Here is an 18,098-nt window from a genome sequence, read left to right on the forward strand (position 1 = left end):
TAGATGAAAAGTTGCTGAAAGTTTAGGGAGGATTCAAGATAATAATTAATGTTGGAGCAGTAATAATTAATGTTGATGATTTGATCTGTTCTTTCGATATCTGTTTAGACTTCTTGATTCGGTTCTGACTTTTCCGTTGACAACCACCAAACGACGATAAGATGATGAGATCGTTTTTTTAATATCGCGTTGTCGAATTTTAGAAGCTGGGACTTCTGTTTGATTCATTAGGAGACAAAGGATTGATCAATGAAGAGAGGTGTGAATGCGTATGAGAGAGAAAGGAGAGGAAAGAACAACGGGAGCTTCGCATAACTCAGACCAGTTCCAAGAGAGAGAAAGAAAAGGGAAGAACAACGGGAGCTTCGCATAGTTCAGACCAGTTCAAAGAGAGAGAAAGAAAAGGGAAGAACAACGGGAGCTTCGCATAACTCAAATCAGTTCAGAGAGAGAGAGAAAGGAAAGGGAAGAACAACGGCAGCTTCGCATAGTTCAGACCAATTTAAAGAGAGAGAAAAAAAAGGGAAGAACAACGGGAGCTTCACATAACTCAGATCAGTTCAGAGAGAAAGAAAAGAAAAGGAAGAACAACGGAAGCTTTGCATAGCTCAGATCAGTTCAATGAGAGAGAGAGAGGAAAGGGAGAAGAACAGGAAGATTAGAGCAGAGAAAAGAAATAAAAATCTGAAATTTGTAATTGATTAAATAATTAATAAAACTACTGTTGATTAACTGGAGCGATCTCGAAAGAATAATAGTCTCGACTTCTCTGAAGCAGAAGGTTAGGATCTTCGAAGTATATTCGAACGATTAGTTGAATGGATGGAAGTAACACTAATGAAAAATTACTTAATAATGCTGCCGCGGTTCGGAAGCAGCCTTATTTATATGGGATGATTAGGGTCTGAATCTTGGTTGAGGGGCAAGGACGGTGGCAGGAACTCTGAGATGTGTGTGTGTGTATGTGTGTGTGTTTGTGTGTGTGTGTGTGTGTGTGTGTGTGTGTGTGTGTGTGTGTGTGTGTGTGTGTGTGTGTGTGCGCGCGCGCGCGTGTGCGTGCGTATGTGCGTGTGTGTGTGAAGATAGGAGGTTTACATTAGATATCTTCATTAGATATCTCCTTCGTCTCTGCTTGGCACGTGCCAAGGTAATAGTATTCGAACTTGCGACTCTAACTAGGGACTAATAATAATAATAATTCTTTGCGTATTTTTTAAAAATTCTTTTAAATTTCTTTTAAAATTAAGCGTATTGTTATAACAGTCAGAGCGATTGCAAATTTTTCTCTTGTTTCTTGAAATTCAATATAATTCTGTGTCTTATCAATGGAAGAAGAAATATTCTTATATAAAGAAATTATATTATTTGGCTTTTGGAAAGAAAAGAATCGTGGAGTCCACTGGACGTAACATTTTCTGTAACAATATATAAACATCTTTAACCCCTCTAGGCCATTGTCTTCTTTCAATTCGTTCATCAACTTCAACTTCAATCCAATTAGATTTTCCTTGCATATACTGATATAATGACCATCATCGATACACAAACCATAATGAAGTACAACATTCATTATTTTATACAACTGCTAGCTATGTCTGTTTTATTCGTTGGAACAGCACATAGATTTAAGTTACATGCTATTTTCATCAGTTCATCATCTTGCAATGAAAACAGTATTGAGTAGGTATACTAGGCGGGTTCTAACTCAGAAGCGTTGAGGGGGGTGCGGGTGTGCGGGGGGAACTGTGCGCAACCGTGGAGCTCCGGGGCGGGGGGAGGGGGGGGACGGCGCGTGTTGGGCGACCCATTGAATGTAAACAGCGTCGACGATTGATGCCTTCAGAGCACCGTGATAAATAATTACTAAAAGATAAATAACGAATTGGACGCGTGGACATGAGTCAGAGGGGGGAGGGGGTCGCCGCCGCTGCCGCCGCCGCCGCCGAGTAAAAAAATAAAGATCTCTCTCGTATTATCTCTTCCGTTGCGGCTCTCTCTTATGGAGAATATTATTTTTCTAATTATTTTATGGTGGGGGAGAAAGAAATGAAAGAAATACATGTTAAAAATACATGTTTTTTGCATATTATATATGTTTATATTTTTAAACAAATTGAATACATTTTTAAGTGTGAAATTTTTATTCACATGTGTTTTTCTTATACACTAAAAACTAAAGCTAACAGCTCGCAATCGACGAGTTGACGTCTATCGAAGATATCGCAATCGCGTATCGCGTTCGGCACTTCCTCGGGATCTGTTACAACAGACGCGATGTTGGAGAATCGCGTATACTTGGTATCGATCGTATCGACGAATCTAACGAGTCGATCGAACGTCACATCGATACATTCGTCCAGATTAAACATACGGCGCAGGGTCGATTCGATCATCGCTACGCGTACGTTCAAAGATTCAAGACGTACGAGTGTAACGTCGTTCATTAGACAAATTCTGACGGTTAACGGTCCGACGCTTATAAAATTGTCTTTGTAATCATTTCGCAGCAATTTATAGATATTCCATCGCTGCTCGTAGAGTCCCTTCCACGTTTCGAGAGACAGTATCAATTCCTGTCCCCGATGATCTCCCAGAGCGATCTCCACGTAGCTCGGTGGACCAACGTTGATTCCAATTTCCAGAAATTTGTAACCCGTGGCCGTCAGAGTGTAACGTCTGCTCAGTAAGCGCACCGCGCGACGCTCCACCGAAATACTGTGGAAATTAAATATATAATATTGCACAATATTGAAAAAAGAGAAAAAAATAAAAAAAATGCAGGTGAAACTTACGCGTTACATTCCTTCTTTTGTTTTTCGCCATTGTACGGTGCACTGTTTCCTTTGGCAGAATACATTGCGTGTTGTTCGAACGATGGAGGAGCGGAGTACCTTTTTTGTTGTGCAGATCGTTCGATGGAGGAGGACTGATCGCATAAATTTTTTTGACATGGCAAACCGTTAATCCCCTCACCTTTCCCCTCCCCCTTTTTTCTAAGAATTTCATTGTTGCAATCAAACATGTAGCGACATGTTCGCAAAGGAGCGCGATTCGTTTAAATTTTTTTCTAGGAAGAGCCCGTGAAAAGATAGCTCTTCGTAGAAATCGACGTACGTGTCGCGGCGTGTTAAGAGAAGCGTCAATACTCCGGTTACTATAAACAAATCGGGGAGATTTATGATGGTTTTTTTCGCCGAAATCGGCGTACGTGTCGCGGCGTGTCAAGAGAAGCGCCGATACTCCGGCTGCTATAAACAAATCGGGGAGACCTATGATGATGATGTTCTGATTTAAACAAAGAAATTGTCGATGATATATAATGGGTCATGGGGTGTGCAGGATCACAGTAGATGGAAGTCTAATGTGTGTGAAAAAAATAGGTGACGGTGAAAATGGATAATGTGTTGAATATAGAAAATGTGTTTAATATGGATGAGGAAGACTTTGTGGATATAGTGGACGAAGTGTTTGAAAATGAAGAAGAAATAGAAATTGACAATATTGACAATATTGACATTGATATTGAAGACGAAGAGCACGCATTGTCTGACGATAGCAATTACGTAAGTGATCAAAGTGATGACCTTACGGATTATGCAGAAAAAATTGTCACCCGTTCGGAACTCCTTGCGTTGAATAATAATAAAAAGTATTGTTCTATACAATTTTATTACTCAACGGGTGGTGCACTAACTCTGTGTGCCGAATGCATGGTTCGTCTGGCGGACACTGACATTGGAGTATTGTATGCCGTTAGGAAGCACGAGATAGATACTCTCAATGCGCTAAACAGCCGATTTTGCTCCAATTGCCAACAGTCCGTCTGTATGATAATGCCATGCAACATGTGCCCAATTTGCACAAATTGAAAAAAGACAACATTGTGAACGAGGCATATGCAAGTGGAAGAGTGTGATATAAAAACAATATGGAAAAGTCATTGGAAGAATTAACAAGTTCTCCGTTATGGGATTCAATCTCTCATCTACCAGTGAACGTGGCGGTGTATTTTATAAAGAGACACTATACCTCAACTCCCCATTTCCCGATTTCTCGTCCAAGAGTTAAGGGACGCTACAATTCGACTCTCTGCTTCTCCGCTCCTTCTGAGAGAGCGGAAATAATTCTGGAAGCGTGCACATATTATCATTATAGAGGACACGCATACAATATATTACTACCTCTCTCGCGGCAAAAAGTAGCAGAGATAATTCCAAGAAGCGATAATCATATATGGTTGTTCTATTCTCATCAATCTCCGGACATGGCGGAAATACAACGCTTTGTATACTAGCTTCGAGTTAAAGCAGCTGTAGAAAAAAGAAAAAAAGAAAGTAAAAAAATGTAAAATTGTTTTATAAGACAGTACAACAATTTAAAAAATCACGATTTTGCAATATGGAACACCTAGAGCGAGTGGAACGCGAGCTGCTGGAGCAGTGCAGCCAAGTCGCTACCTTGGTGGAGTGTTTCGCGTGGTTGCAACGATGTGAGGAGTGCATCGAACAACTCGAGGAACTTAGCCGTGTTAAGCGTCCTCGACTCACCGTTGCAAATAGACAATCTGCGGTGGCGAGGATCGCGCGACTCGCGGGTGCAAAAGTACAACTAGAAAGACGTTTCGTGCACGTTGGCGGTGAATACGCGAGCACCAGTAGAGACAATGGATCTCTCGTTTGGCGAGAAATCGATACGGCATTTGAAAGCCGTATATTGACTGGTGCGGTGATCAATGTGGACTATATCGAACCGCGACAATTTTTAGAAGACGCTGGTGGTGTAGTGCTCGAGCGAGTGCGAGACATTGTACAAAGACACGATAGTGTGAAAGTGAACACTGCATTTAACGGCGAATTTGTGACGGGCGATAAACGCGCGAACAAAAGTATAAACACTAAAAATAGTGAACTCTTTCGAGTGTCAAATTTGGACGAGTGGTACGAGCAGCACGTCATCGAACCCACGTTGGCGTCGCTCGAAGAATTCCAAGAACGCGACAGTGGCTGGGCGTTGTCGCGAATTCTAAATTTGACTATAAACGTGAACAAATATAATCCAATGCACGCGGGATGTTACATCGAGTTACCGCGGGAAATTATGTTAAAGCGAGCGGTGATCAATGTACGATCCAATGACAATGCGTGTTTCGCATGGTCGGTGGTCGCGGCTCTGCATCCGGCTGAAAGGAATACAAATCGGGAATTGTCGTACCCGCATTATACGACAGTGTTAAATTTGCAAGACATTACGTTTCCGATGACGTTGAACCAAATTAAAAAGTTCGAACATCTCAACGACATCTCCATTAACGTCTACGGTATCAAGGAAAAGGAGATTCTCCCGATACGGCTGACATCAAGGAAGATGGAGAAGCACGCAAATCTATTGTACGTGCAGGATCCGCGCGACGACAACGCGGGGCACTTTGCGTACATCAAAGATCTGTCCCGTCTTGTGAGCTCGCAAATAAACAAGAAGAAATGCAAGAAATACTTTTGCGACCGGTATGTATTTTAACAAATTTTATTATTTCTCTTATAAAATTGTTTATTAAAAAATCATATTTTCCGTTTGCAGATGTCTACATTACTTCAGTTCGTCTGAAAGATTGCAGTCACATACAACGGACTGCGAAAAGATGAACGATTGCGCCATCCGACTGCCGAGCGAGGACGACAAGTGGCTCGAATTCAAGAACCACACGAATAAGGAACGACTTCCATTCATCGTTTACGCGGACTTGGAGTGCGTACTACGGTGAACGGAACCGGCAGAGAGGGAAGACGCATCGTATACCTACCAGCAGCACGAGGTATTTAGCATCGGATGCTACGTGCGATACTCGTACGACGACGCGTTATCGGTATATCGATTTCGTCGCGACGAAGATTGCGTTGCGTGGTTCGTTCGGCAACTCGAAGATTTGGCACATCAAATAAAAATTCTATTATCCGCGAATGTCCCCATGAAAACGTTGTCGAGAGAGCAGTGGGAGGCATATCGTAGCGCGACGCGTTGTCACATTTGCGAGAAATCATTTGCGTCGGACGACACGCGGTCATTGTCATCTTACCGGTCGTTACCGTGGTCCCGCGCACTCAAATTGTAATCTAAATTATAAAGATTCGTATTGCATTCCCATGCAGTATTTCACAACTTATCCGGTTATGACGCGCACTTTATCATCACGGAAATAGCTACGGTGTTCGAAGGCAGGATCGACGTGCTGCCGATAACAAAAGAAAAATATATTTCGTTTACAAAACACGTTCAAGATATCACCGAGAGATCAGATTCGCGAAATTGCGTACGCTTGCGATTCATAGATTCGTACAAGTTTTTAAATACCAGCCTTGATAAATTGGCATCTTTTCTAACGAAAGAAAAATTAAAAATTTTACGTTCCGAATTTTCCACGGTCTCAAACGAAGATTTTGATTTGTTGACGCGCAAAGGTGTCTTTCCGTACGAATACGTGGATCGCGCGGACAAGCTGCAGGACACGCGCCTACCACCGCGCGAATCGTTCTATAGCTCGTTGACCGGTGACACGGTGTCGGAGAACGATTACGCGCACGCCGCGAATGTCTGGCAGCGGTTCTCCATCCGAACGCTCGGCGAATACAGCGATCTATATCTCAAGACCGATGTCTTGTTATTGGCCGACGTTTTCGAAAATTTCCGCGAAAGTTGCGTCGCGAGTTATGGACTCGATCCCGCGCATTACTACACATTGCCAGGTTTCACGTGGGACGCCATGTTGAAACATACGCGCGTAAAATTTGAGTTGCTCACCGACATCGATATGGTTATGTTTATCGAACGCGGTATACGCGGCGGTCTCAGTCAATGTTCCGGCAGATACGCGCAGGCCAATAACAAGTACATGCGTTCGTACGACCCGTCGAAACCGTCATCATACCTTATGTACTTTGACGTAAATAATCTGTGATGGATGGGCGATGACGGATGGGCGATGTGTCAACCGCTGCCCTATGCCGAATTTCGATGGATGGAAGACGTTGAGAACTTTGACGCGAGCGCGATCGCTCCGGATTCGTCTACGGGTTATATTCTCGAGGTCGATCTCGAGTATCCGCATCATTTACACGATCGACACACTGACCTACCTTTCTGTCCGGCGCGCGATAAACCACCCGGCACGCGGCAGGATAAACTTCTCGCGACGTTATACGATAAGAAGCGGTATGTCATCCATTATCGCAACCTGCAGCAATGTACGCGCCATGGTCTTCGTATCGCAAAGATACATCGCGTACTACAATTTGCTCAATCCGCTTGGCTCCGCGATTACATCGAACTCAATACACACTTTAGAACGTACGCGAAAAACGATTTTGAGAAAAATTTGTACAAATTAATGAACAACGCGGTATTCGGTAAAACAATGGAAAATGTGCGCAATCACGTCGACGTTAAACTTTTGACCAAATGGAACGGACGGTATGGCGCGGAGGCAATGATGGCGAAACCAAATTTCCACAGCCGCAGCGTCTTTGCGGAAAACTTAATCGCCGTCGAACTGCGTAAACTCGAGGTAAAATTCAACAAGCCGATTTACGTGGGTATGTGTATACTCGACATATCGAAAATCTGCTTGTACGAATTTCACCACGAATACATGTCACCGCTGTATCGCGAGAAATGTAAGATCATGTACACCGACACGGACAGTCTCGTATACTACATCGAGTGCGATGATGCGTACGAGGCGATGAAACGCGATATCGTTAGATTCGATACGAGCGATTATCCGACGGACAACGCGTACGGGATGCCTCTCGCGAATAAAAAAGTACCCGGTCTAATGAAGGATGAGAATAACGGTGCGATAATGACGGAATTCGTCGGACTCAGAGCGAAGATGTACGCGGTGAGGGTGGACGGTAGAAAAGACATTAAAAAGGCGAAAGGTGTAAAGAATAACGTCGTAACGCGAACAATAACGTTCGACGATTATACGCTTGAACAAAGAGATCGAAATGACTCGTCGCCAGTCGTGTATAAGATCCAAGCTACACCAAGTATACACGGTGTCCGAGTCGAAAATCGCTCTGAGTCCGTACGACGACAAACGATACATCGTACCGGATTCGACGGAGACGTTACCGTGGGGACATTGGCGGATTCCGTTGTAATATATATATACATGTTTATACAATGTACATATATTTTTATATTTTTTATATAGTTTATATGTATGCATATATGCACGTATGTATGTACGTACCTATGTATCATATCTATGTATGTATGAACGTATGTATTCTTGTAGTTTTATACGATACTGTTTTATACGATACTGTTTTATATATAGTATAGATATATGTATTTTTTTGTAGTATAGATGTATGTATTTTTTGTAGTTTTTATATGTAGTTTTTACAATAAAATTTAGTTGTTCAAATTTAGTTGTTCAAATTTATTTTGTATATACTTTATAATAGCAACCGAGATCCTGCTTGCTGAGGAATTAGCTTTAATTCTCTCTTCGATTTATTTAATTTATACTCGGCTTAATACATATAGTTTTACATGTGTTCTCGTAAGTTACATACATGTATAGTTTAAAAAAATGTAATGGAAGAAAAAAATAATAAAAACTCTTTGTATACATGTATACAGTGTATATTTATTTTTTTAAATACATTATAAAAATAAAAAAATGAATTAAATCACACTGCTTTTGTTTATCCATGAGTTATGCGATCTATCGAATCCCAGCCACTTGACGTAAACCTTGTCTCCCTTCCTGCGTAATACTTTCTCCACGAGATACACGTCCGGATGAGTCGCGCGATGCAATTCGTGCTCGTAGAACGCGCCCGCGACCGATTTTCCGCGATAATCCTCGAGCAGATAAGTTACGGGATTAGTACGTTGCACTTTAACGATCTTAAACACCTCGGTGGTCCAATTTGGCGTGTAACCTTTTTCGAAAAGTGTCTTGTACTTGCTCACGCGTACCGATTCGCCTACTTTGAATTTTGCTGGACCTGCGATCTTTATCGCGCTGTATACCGTATCCAAGAGTCTTTTGGCGATCGCGGGAGTTACGTCAACGGGTCGCATGCCAATAGTGCGATGCTTGCGCGCGTTGTAATCTGACACGAGACGCGGTAGCGCGTCGACCCACTTGTAAGTGCCGTTGAGCGTAAACATCTTCCACATGTCGTTCTTAAGCGTGCGATTGAATCGCTCGACGATCGATGCCTTCAACACCGTATACGTGGAATAATGATTAACGTTGTGTTTTTTCAAGAGTTGTTGCACATCGGCATTGTAAAATTCCTTTCCCATATCCGTTTGCAAGTTTCTCGGGCATCTTCCGCTCTCTCGAATTATCTTAGCGATAGCGTTAGCCGTCTCGCTTCCGACCTTGCTCTTGAGCGGTACGGCCCAGGCGTACTTGCTCAACGCATCGATGACGGTGAGTATGTAGTGATGACCTCTGTTGAAACTCGAGTACGGACGCATCTCGACGATGTCAGCCTGCCACAGATCGTCGTATCCCCGAATTATGACACGTCTTCGTGGAAAATTTCTCCTCGCCGGAGCGTGCAATTCCTCAACGAGTCGCTCTCGGAGCTAATATTTTTTTCACGTCCATCGGATCGCATGTTTCAACGATGTTTAATAGTAAAGATAAGATATACAATTTAAAAATTGTTTTTTTCCTCACTGACGTTAATCGACTGGCTCGTTTCATCGATACGCGATTAATTTATAATAATGCCGGCTTCGCGAAGTTGCTCGATGATCGACAGCATCTCGTTGTCGTGAGCGTTGTTACCAGCTCGGTGCGAAGCGTCGAGCAATCGGAGTCGATCCACCAGTTCGTTGGGATCGTCCCAATGCACGTAATCGATCTTGTTGTCGTTTAACTTCATGGCGGTTGGTATATTGCTCACGCCTGCACCCTTTTTACGCCCGCTACTTCCATACGTAGATACGAGCGGAGCGATGATGTTAATATACTTGGATCCTCTATTGCCCTTGATGGGATTATGGGCGCTGTGACCACGTCTATGAGCATTTGTTGTTAACAATATACTTTTATACGTTTGTTTGTCATCCTCGGTAAAAACCGCGTCATCGGGAAGTCTCTTGAAGATCAATTCGTACAATCCTGGTGTACCATTGTATCTCACATTGTCTATGATTATGGAGTCATTTTTGTCAAATTTCTTGTCACCAAGCATCGCACCACTGTCTTTATCGAAATAAACACCGTATACGCGATCAAATGTATCATTTTTTCCATTATCATCGAGAAGAGGGCTTACGTACTTTTGTCCTAATGGTCCCAGCTGATTATGCAACGCTTCTCGACCTTGTTACGTTTGCAGACTCTGTTTGTGGTTGTTTCGAATGACGGTTCACTGGCGTCTTTTGTTTCGAAAACATCTTCCTTTTGCAGGAACAGCGGTGGTTCTTTCGGTGGTTCTTTCGATGGTTGTATCGGTGTAGACTCGAACACGAGTGAATCTGACGCGGCTTTCAATTCTTTCGTTGTACGTTGTTTTTTAGACTGCGGCGTTAATTTCAACCATCCAACATCCGTCCAATATGAATCCTTGTCAGTAGTAGTAGTAATATCGTTATCGTTGTCGTCATCGCTGTCTTCACGTTTTTGTTTTTTCTTAATACCGAGATCCTTTGCTTCTCTTTCAATCGATTGAGATTCCTCGGTTTTTTCAACAATTTGTTTTAGAGGTTCGACGATGGGCTTGAAGCGTTTCTCCAACGCTGTATCTTCAGCTATTTTACCAATTTTTAAAGCGCGATATTTTTTGCGAATCGAATCGCTCGTTTTCGCAATCTGTTTCGCTATTTTCTCGCGATCTTTGGTGTTATCCATGTTGCCTGCTCCACGTATCGACATCGATTACGGTACCGCGAACGTATTAAATTCCTTTCTGTATCGCCCATTGATAAGCGGACTGTCCTTATCTATCACTAGAAATCCATACTCGCGCTGCCAACAATCGCGGCATAACGCACAGAATTCATCGTATGACATGTCGGTATTCACGTGATCGTTGTAAACATGTTTCAAGTTGGTACCATCCTGTTTGAACAGAATCAGCAGGTTCGCATTGTCGCGTATCAAATGTTTAGGTATCCTCGCGTACGTCTGACAGAGATAGAAGCAATCGACGTTCGAGTGGCGGCCCATCGAAAAGTATTCTCTCACAGCATCTTGCTTATCGCACGCAACGTCGTCGAAGACGAAGATCGAATTGGGACGTGCCTCGCTCGGTGGAATGACGTCACTGTTGTTGGAGAACGTAAAGTAGCCGATTTCTTCTATCGATGTTAGTACATTTTCCAAGTATCGATATTTCGGTTGTTGCAGCGATTTCGAGTATACGTACACGTTCTCGAAACGTACACCGTGCGGACTCTCGAGCAAGCTTATGAGAACGTTGGTTTTACCACAATTCGACGGCCCGCAAATGATGGCGCGTATAGTACTCGGTAACATTTCACCGTGCTTGCGCTCCGTCGCGATGTCTCCCATCATTCGCGCTCTCTCGTCACAGTTCGCGACGCGTATCGTCAGCGGCTGCCGTACAAATTTCATGTTCGCACTGCGTTATCTAGGCTTCGATCGAACGCCTATTTATAGGCGCGCGAAACCACGAATCGCTCAGTAGCAAAAATGTATCTCGCGCTGTCGCATCCCTCCGATATTCGGGATTTGAGCGCTGAGCAGTTGCAATATATACCGAAGGTCGTACTGTTACGCGTGTGCGGTAATTATATCGATCACGTGTGGGACAAGCTTCCGGAGTATATAAAGGTGGATTTGGAGGTTCAAACCTATCGTCGCTGCCTCGAGCATTATAATCAATCGTGGGATCGAGATCATATAGACGGTCCTGCACCGAAGATAAAGGATTGTGGCCTATGCCAGCGTCAAACGAAAGCTACATTGGAGGTCTGCTCAATCGAGCGATAAACGCGCTTCCTTTCGAACTACATATCCCCGGCTATCAGTTTTGCGGTCCGGGTACTCGGCTGAAAAAGCGATTATCCAGAGGTGAAACGGGCATAAATCCACTGGACGCGGCGTGCCGTGAACACGACATTGCGTATTCTCAGAGCAACGATCTCACCGACAGACACGCGGCGGACAAGGTACTCGCCGATAAAGCCTTAGGACGCGTCATCGCGAGAGATTCGGCTCTGAGCGAGAAAGCTGCAGCTGCAGCCGTTTGGACAGCGATGAAAGCCAAAACCAAGATCGGCATGGGTATGAAGACGAAGAAAAAAACCGGCAAAAAAAAGAAACGAATACTTCCAACGGCGAAACGAGGTGGTGTGTTACCGATTTTGCCAATTTTGGGCGCTCTCGGGTCCTTAATCGGCGGAGCGGCCAGCGTGGCGAAAGCGATAAACGACAGGAAAGTCGCGCAACGTCGCGCGATGGAAACGCACGGACAGGGACTGTATCTCGCTCCGTACAAATACGGACGAGGACTGTATCTCGCCCCGTACAAAGGCGGACGAGGCGTAACAGCGAAAAAAAGAAAAAAAAACGCCAAAGAGACGATAAAAATACCTACGGGTGTAACCACCAATGTACAATTGGACCAGCTGGCGAAGCGTATGCGCGTACCGTACTTTAGAGGTGTTTTCATGCGTGACGCATTACCGATTAGCGGCGCGCGTCGAAATGAAAACGGTATCGTAAATCTGAACGACACGAAGGGCCCCGGTACTCATTGGGTAGCGTACGCAAAGAGAAACAATCGCGTTGTGTACTTTGACAGTTTTGGTAATCTTCGACCGCCCAAGGAACTGATACGATATTTCGGAGACGATGCTACGATAGAGTACAATCGAACGTCCTATCAGACGTACGATCAGAGCGTCTGCGGACAGCTGTGCTTGTGGTTTCTTCTCCAAAACGGTCGACGCGCGTGAATTTATAAAATCCGACAAAATGTCGCGGCGTCTCAGTATTCGTCGAACGCTTTTTCCATCATGTCGCTGACGCTTACGCTGAGCGGGAAGAGCAGCGTTCTCGCGACAAATTACTCTCCAGCCATAGATTTGAGCGACGATGACTACGAGCTTGGTCTAACAATTTTGGAGACTTATCACACGATACCGAATGTAAACGCTTCGAACAATACATTTTATTTTGGCAAAGACGATGCAGAAATTACGATTCCCGAGAGGTCGTATGAACTGCATGCCATAAATGAATTTTTGAAACGTGAGATTTTACGGAAACGTCCGCGACGCGACGCGCCCGAGGGTAACGCTGGTGACACCGCGCGCGGCGATGACGAGATTGGAGAATACCCGATAGTGCTCCGCGCAAATTACAACACGATGAGGTGTGAAATTAAATGCGCCTACAGAATAAACTTTAACAAGCCTCGTAACATTGGATCGCTGCTGGGTTTCTCGAGGCGTATACTGCAACCGCGAAGGTGGCACGAATCGGACGTGTCGATCAACATAATGAACGTAAACATTATCTGTGTAGAGTGCAACGTGACCGCGGGCGCATACAGCAACGACAAAAGTGTGCACACGATACACGAATTTTCACCGAGCGTGCCGCCAGGATATAAGATATCGGAAAGGCCGATGCAGATCATTTACCTGCCAGTCATCGTACGGAGCATTACGGAGCTAACGATACGCATTGTTGACCAGAACGGACGATTGCTCGATTTCAGAGGAGAAGAGATCACCGTCAGATTGCACGTATGACGGCGACAGCGATAACGCGAGCGTGACATTTGAGATGCTCGTGTTGAACGAAGCGAAGCATACGCAGAGAGATAACGCATCTTGTTTTACAAAGAAAACATCGATCGACAATATTCGCTCATTCGGCTGCGTCAAGAAGAGGAAGAAACTTAACGCGTCGAACGTTAAATTTTTACAAGCTTTAGGATTCGCGGTGCGCAACTTGTGAAATGACTGATATCCTAAATATCGAAGACGAGCCAATCTTCGACGATCGCATCGTCAAGATTGAGACTCATGCGTACAACCCGTTCGCCAATACGACGTTCGGGTACAGCGATGAGATAAGAATACCTATACAGCAACAGGATCTGTACACATTGCCATACGAAAGCTTTCTATATATCGAGGGAAAACTAACGAAGAACAGAGTTGTCGAGGGATCTGATGTGGTGCTGGGAAATAATTTTGTCGCGTTCCTGTTCGATGAGATTCGATACGAGCTTGATGGTGTGGAGATTGATCGTAACAGAAACGTGGGCGTAACCAGCACACTCAAACATTACGTAACGACATCATCCGACAGAAGCGTGATTCTGAGGAATGCCGGTTGGGATGCGCATACTAGCGCGGATGGATATTTTAACTTTTGCGTACCTCTCTACGCACTGTTGGGATTTTGCGAGGATTACAGACGCGTGATAATCAACGCTCGTCACGAATTGATCTTGATACGATCTCGTAACGACAACAATTGCCTGATGGGAAATTCGGCGTTGGATCCCGTGATCGACTTATTCAAGATACAATGGCGAATGCCGCACGTGTTATTGAGCGAGATAAAAAAACTATCGATGCTGCGCACTTTGGAGAGCGGACGATACTTGAGCATGGCTTTTCGCTCGTGGGATCTGTACGAGTTTCCGCTGTTACAGCGTACAACCAAGCATTCGTGGGACATCAAGACCGCTACTCAGCTCGAGAAACCGCGATACGTCATCTTTGCTCTGCAAACAGGTCGCAAAAATGTCATGGCTGAGGACACGAGCCGATTCGACGACTGCAATTTAACCAACGTGAAACTCTATCTGAACTCGGAATGTTATCCGTACGACGATATGCATCTTGATTTCGACAAAAACAGATGGTCCGTGTTGTATGAAACGTACGCGCGTTTCTGCAAGGGTTACTACGGATACGAGTATCTCGAGCCGAGTCTCACCGTCACGTCTTTTCTACATAACGGTCCATTCGTAATCATCGATTGTTCTCGACAAAACGAATCGATCAAGAGCGCAACCGTGGACGTGAGATTGGAATTTGAGACTAAGGAGAACGTACCGATGAATACCACCGCGTACTGTCTCATTATACACGATCGCGTGGTTCACTACAATCCGTTGACCAATGTTGTACGCAAGATCACCTAAGAGCATCGCTGGCACATGAGAGAGAGACAATAAAATCTACGATACATCGAAATCGACCGCAGTCTCGAAAAAGTGTTCGTCATGGTCGTGCCAACGTTCGTAGACCTGCAAGGTTTTCTCGTTGGAGGACAATTTGTTGTAAAGGAGTTTGCCGCTCTCAGAAAACGGACCGTTCTCTCTCACTATATTTTCGCAAGCCCTATACCATGGCATTTCCTCGCAAGTGCCGACAAGTCTCGCGCACGTTGGGTGATACGTCATCACCATAGACTACGATGGGACGACGGAACGATTCCATACAGCAAAGCTAAGAGTTTGATTACAAAAGCTGTGCATGGAACGGAAGAAGACGACGACGCCGACGACGACGACGACGATGACAGCGATGCTGTCGTATATGTCAAGGGACACGAAAAACGACAATGGCTGTGGAATTTGCTTCTGGACGATGAGCGCGTGTACATCGAGACTCTGGATGCTGATTACGAAAACGTAGATTCTCTAAACAATCTGGACGCTGATAATACTATGCGATGCGGATATCACTATACTAATTGCGCATTACAAAATGTATTTAAATTATTTAATTGGTGGTCAGATAACCATGAATAAAATAAATATGATATACGAATTACGTTTTTTATTTCTTTTCCATGCGTTGATAATTCTAACGATCGACGTACCGCTTCTTATCATATAACGCCGAGAAGTTTATTTTGTCGGGATGACTCGCGCGCGTCGAGCAGGAATGTAGGTCAGGGTGTCGGGCATGGACATGAAAAAAATTGAATCACGATTTAAAAAAGTGAAAAATTTTTTTAATATTTATTTAATGCAAAAGAATAATTCATACACTTTTATTTATTGTTTATACTATAATATTTATTGTATATATTATATATATTATATACTATAATATTTATTGTATATATTGTATTGTATATATATATTTGTGGATCTTTTATTACTTATGTAACTATTCAATTATGTAATTATTCAAAAATAATAAATGAGAATATCCTATAGACACTGTTCACCACACTTCTTCATCCTCTTCATATGGACGTAACCCAAAGAGTCTCTGCAGATCAAATACGTCCTCGCGAGTAATTTCTTCCCATAGAAAATGTAAATATTCCTTGTGTTGGCGACGCTGATATCGTATCCATCACCGATGATTGATATTCATAAAGCCATTAATCTTGATATCATATATGCATAAGTACTGCAAAAAATAATAAAAAATCTCAATTTCACACAATTCATTACATATCAAATAAAGGAAAAAAGACAAAAGAGAGAAAAAGAAAAAAAGGAGAAAAAGTTACGTACTCCATTCGGGTGGCGTATTTGAATTTTTATTAGATTCCGTACTTGCACGGTTTCCACGACTGAAATACCATCGAGATATAATGTCTGTCAAATTACAAAAATATTGAGTTTAATATTTTTTACAATATTGAGTTTAATAATATTTTTAAACATTAGAAAGATACATGTGAATAAATATACTTACTGCTTCAGTTGGATAAGTAATTTTTAACACATCTCTAATATACGCCAAATAATCGAATTCCTGTGATGTCTTTTTGTCATTTGACATTTCTTCTCGTTAGACACTACGCGATACTTTTGCGTTTTTTGTATGCACGCTTTTCTCTCTCTCTCACATTAGACTTCCATCTACTGTGATCCTGCACACCGCATGGACCCATTATATATCATCGACAATTTCTTTGTCCCTTGTCGGAGCATCATCATAGGTCTCCCCGATTTGTTTATAGCAGTCGGAGTATCGGCGCTTCTCTTGACTCGCCGCGACACGTACGTTGATTTCTACGAAAAAAAGCCATCATAGGTCTCCCCGATTTGTTTATAGTAACTGGAGTATCGGCGCTTCTCTTGACACGTCGCGTTCAGTCTCATGAGTCTTGTGGAGGCATTGAAACGTGGCCTCCATAATAATTTTTGTGCGCAAAAAAGCACTAGTGCGTGAAAAAAACAATTGTTTTTTGCGTGAAGAACTTTGAGTGCAACGCAATGGAATTACCACGCGTCATTTTCCGCGCAAGATTCAACGGAGTAGAGTACGTGGTACCTTTATAGTATTTGTGGAGGAACAACGCATTTATTATATTGATAATAACCCTCTCATTGGTGCCACGCAATTGCCATGGCTAATACCTTTATATACGAACATATTCGTGCATTGGCTTTGGCACAAGAAGAGGAGGAAAAGGAGGAAGAGGAGGAAAAGAAGGAAGAGGAGGAAGAGGAGGAAGAGGAGAAAGAGGAGGAAGAGGAGGAAGAGGAGGAGAATAATTATTTAGAAGTCCCCCCCGCGGGTTAATCTCGCGATATGTGAATGAAGTCTCCCTCCTGCGAATAATCCGGAGGGAGTAAAATTATTTCATGGATTATTAACATTTTTCTTTTTTGTGTGTATTTTGTTACAGTGACCGAGTGCTTTTTTTTTCTTGAATTTGTTAAACATTTTTTGTGTGTTTTTTTGTTACGACATTTTTTTCTTGGACATTTCTTTTTTGTACTTTTTAAGTGACTTTCGTACTGACTTTTGTACTTTTTTTTAAGTGACTTTCTACCTCAACCTGGTGAGTCCTTTTTTTTAATTTTTTTCTTTTTTTTATTTTTTACTCGGCGGCGGTGGCGGCGGCGGCGGCGACCCCCTCCCCCCCTCTGACGTCATGTCCACGCGTCCAATTCGTTATTTATCTTTTGGTAATTATTTATCACGGTGCTCTGAAGGCATCAATCGTCGACGCTGTTTACATTCAATGGGTCGCCCAACACGCGCCGTCCCCCCTCTCCCCCCCGCCCCGGAGCTCCATGGTTGCGCACAGTTCCCCCCGCACACCCGCACCCCCCTCAACGCTTCTGAGTTAGAACCCGCCTAGTATACCTACTGTATTGAAC

At 43.4% G+C, this 18,098-nt stretch overlaps 3 protein-coding genes, 1 long non-coding RNA gene and 1 other non-coding gene across 11 annotated transcripts in view; 2 read left to right on the top strand and 3 right to left on the bottom strand.

Moving 5' to 3' along the window:
- LOC105424069 (uncharacterized) overlaps positions 1-18,098 on the top strand; it is a 474,166-nt gene that overhangs the window by 236,819 nt on the left and 219,249 nt on the right. The window lies entirely within an intron of this gene.
- Positions 1-18,098, bottom strand: part of LOC112552396 (transfer RNA isoleucine (anticodon GAU)) — a 134,954-nt gene that overhangs the window by 499 nt on the left and 116,357 nt on the right. The window lies entirely within an intron of this gene.
- On the bottom strand, positions 2,079-3,037 carry LOC148935285 (uncharacterized). The gene is made up of 2 exons (XM_089081494.1): positions 2,793-3,037; positions 2,079-2,715 (listed from the first exon to the last, which is right to left on the bottom strand). Exons 1-2 carry the CDS (start codon positions 3,020-3,022, stop codon positions 2,160-2,162), a joined length of 786 nt encoding a protein of 261 aa, XP_088937620.1. The 5' UTR covers positions 3,023-3,037; the 3' UTR covers positions 2,079-2,159.
- LOC148935286 (uncharacterized) lies at positions 4,305-6,247 on the top strand. The gene has a single exon (XM_089081493.1). It carries the CDS (start codon positions 4,399-4,401, stop codon positions 5,515-5,517), a length of 1,119 nt encoding a protein of 372 aa, XP_088937619.1. The 5' UTR covers positions 4,305-4,398; the 3' UTR covers positions 5,518-6,247.
- LOC148935287 (uncharacterized) lies at positions 15,961-17,839 on the bottom strand. The gene is made up of 3 exons (XR_016140342.1): positions 16,681-17,839; positions 16,497-16,580; positions 15,961-16,389 (listed from the first exon to the last, which is right to left on the bottom strand). It is a non-coding gene; the product is annotated as an uncharacterized LOC148935287 (long non-coding RNA).

This window comes from Pogonomyrmex barbatus, unplaced genomic scaffold, assembly GCF_055798465.1.
Source record: "Pogonomyrmex barbatus isolate J1 unplaced genomic scaffold, ASM5579846v1 scaffold5, whole genome shotgun sequence".
NCBI lineage: Eukaryota > Metazoa > Arthropoda > Insecta > Hymenoptera > Formicidae > Pogonomyrmex > Pogonomyrmex barbatus.